Source organism: Gavialis gangeticus, unplaced genomic scaffold (genome assembly GCF_001723915.1).
Source record: "Gavialis gangeticus isolate Ggan-Ray unplaced genomic scaffold, GavGan_comp1, whole genome shotgun sequence".
Classification (NCBI taxonomy): Eukaryota; Metazoa; Chordata; order Crocodylia; family Gavialidae; genus Gavialis; species Gavialis gangeticus.
The window spans coordinates 64,326,196-64,328,336 of NW_017728992.1; the positions used below are offsets into that span (position 1 = coordinate 64,326,196).

The 2,141-nt window shown below is 37.2% G+C and overlaps 1 protein-coding gene across 1 annotated transcript in view; it reads right to left on the minus strand.

Annotated features, from left to right (window-relative positions):
• Positions 1 to 1,360, minus strand: part of PRL (prolactin) — a 7,111-nt gene extending 5,751 nt beyond the window's left edge. The window contains exons 1-2 of the mRNA XM_019520002.1: positions 1,184 to 1,360; positions 624 to 731 (exon numbers count right to left, since the gene is read on the minus strand). Of these exons, the coding sequence (XP_019375547.1) occupies positions 624 to 731; positions 1,184 to 1,333 (258 nt within the window). The 5' untranslated portion in view covers positions 1,334 to 1,360. The remainder of the gene's footprint in view (positions 1 to 623; positions 732 to 1,183) is intronic.
• Between the last annotated feature and the right edge of the window lie 781 nt (positions 1,361 to 2,141).

Genomic DNA, 2,141 nt, shown 5'->3' on the forward strand with positions numbered 1-2,141 from the left:
CCACTGCCTCCCCTATTGTCTTACCCTCACTGTCTGCCCCATTACTTCCCGCCTCATCACCCCTCCCCCCATCACCTGCAGTAGTGGGCAGGGGAATGAATTTAAGATTATCCTGCAATAATTAGAGTCCATACATGGAAAATTATCATAACTTTATAAAATTTCTGTGTATAGAATCTAATTAATGGGGGGGGGCATCTTACATTTAAGGTCATCTTGTATTTGAGTAAATACAGTATTTATTATTTGTGTTTAAGCCCTTGTGTACCCTGTGAACACTTAGAAAGTCTTGGCTTTTGCTCCAGGGAGGTTATAATGCAATGAGTGCTACAGGATTCAATGTGACATACTAAGGGAGGGAGGGAAGGAAGTAGGATAAGAGTAAAAGAATAGGATTTATTTCTGTATGTACTGTGTATTTCTGCACATCTGCAAGTATGTACATATTATTCATCAATGTTTGTTCTTTTTTAATACTTTTCTCTTTCAGGCTAGTTGATTTTTTAATTAACTCTTTTTTTGCTGTTCACTGTTTACAGTCTAATCAACTCTCTATTCCTTATTGTTTTTTTTTCCCCTATTTCCCTTTACACATGCTAACAGACATTAGCTATGAGGCTTACATGAATCTGCTGAGCTTGCTCCTTGTCCTCAGGAGTGGTTAGGGAAGCGGTGTGGCAGCCATTAACAGCCTTTGTAATAAACCCCCGGCCCTGAGCATAGCGTTCATCCTGTCGACCAACAAGGGCATGCATTATTGAAATAAATCAATATAAAGAGCTGTGGTTCAAGACCTTCTAAAACAAAATAAATAGTGGTTATTTTTTTGGTTTCAGCACTGCATGTGCTGTGTTTGTCCAGCTGTTTTGGTTGAAACTTGCCAAAAAGAATTCAGCCTGAGGCAAATGTTACAGCATGGAAAACTTCACCCCATATGGTTAAAGTTTGACATAGTTATAGGCAATTGGAAACAGGGTAGGACATAATTAATAATAGGTGCACACACATTTTTGCCTTTAATAAGCACATTCTTTCACTATTGGGACTGTGGCCATATGTACAGTAGTCACATACATTTAGCCATTGAAGCATAGCATATCACTAATCTCTGCTTGTGCTGTTTTAAAAATGCATTGTATTGCAGCTTCTATAAAGTCTTACTTATAAGAAGTAAGGTACTTACAAATTCATTGAACATTTCTGATGAGAGGAAGTGGATGTAGTGTGAAAGTTTAACTGCACGGTCAAAAAGTTCCCCAAGGGATACCTGACAGTTGACAGAGCCACTGGGGCAGATGGGCAAAGAAGTCACACTTTTCTTTGTCAGGTACATATTCGATATCAGCAGAAACACCAGCAGCACACCTATCCATGTTAAAAACCAAGAAAATGAAAAATCAAAACCAAAACATGGAGATACATATGGTTAGAATGTGCTGTTATAGCAGATACTGTTCACATATTTCAAGACACCACTGTTACAAGATACTGTATTCTGCACAGTCTCTTACCATGGTGCTTGACTTTATTACACAGTTATAAATGGAAAAAGATGAACCTTCTGCACTGTGCAAATATAGATACATAATTATATTTGCACAGATATATAGTTTGGAAAGTGGGTTGCTCCCTTTTCTTCTCCCCCTTTTTTATTTTTGCCTCCTCCCATGAGTGCTTTTCTTCTTTGCAAACATTTGGACTTTAAATTAATTTTGAGAGAGGGTGGTTAGGTCACTCTTCTAAGATTTTGATTTTCCTGGGAGTTCCCTCGGAAGATTTCCAGCAGCTGTGCAGCTTAACTGTTTAGAGTTTAACCCTAAATTGCCTTCCACTTAGAAAAGACATACTGTACCTCTTCCAAACTTTCAGTGCCTATGTAGGGGACTCCTAAATGTCTTACAGACAAAACCAGAACAGTTAACTTTTAACATTAAGTTAAGAGAATCAGGATTTTTCCTCTCCAAATAAAATATGCAGGGAAATATGGTGAAACATCAAAAAAACTAATGCTTGTTAAATTAAAATATTAGTTCAAATACTACTCTCCCAGGTACTTTGAGGTAAAGTGCATTAGAAAATTGACCTGATAAATACGGTAATTTACCAGATACTTTTGTTGTACATGTATCAAACTCATATTT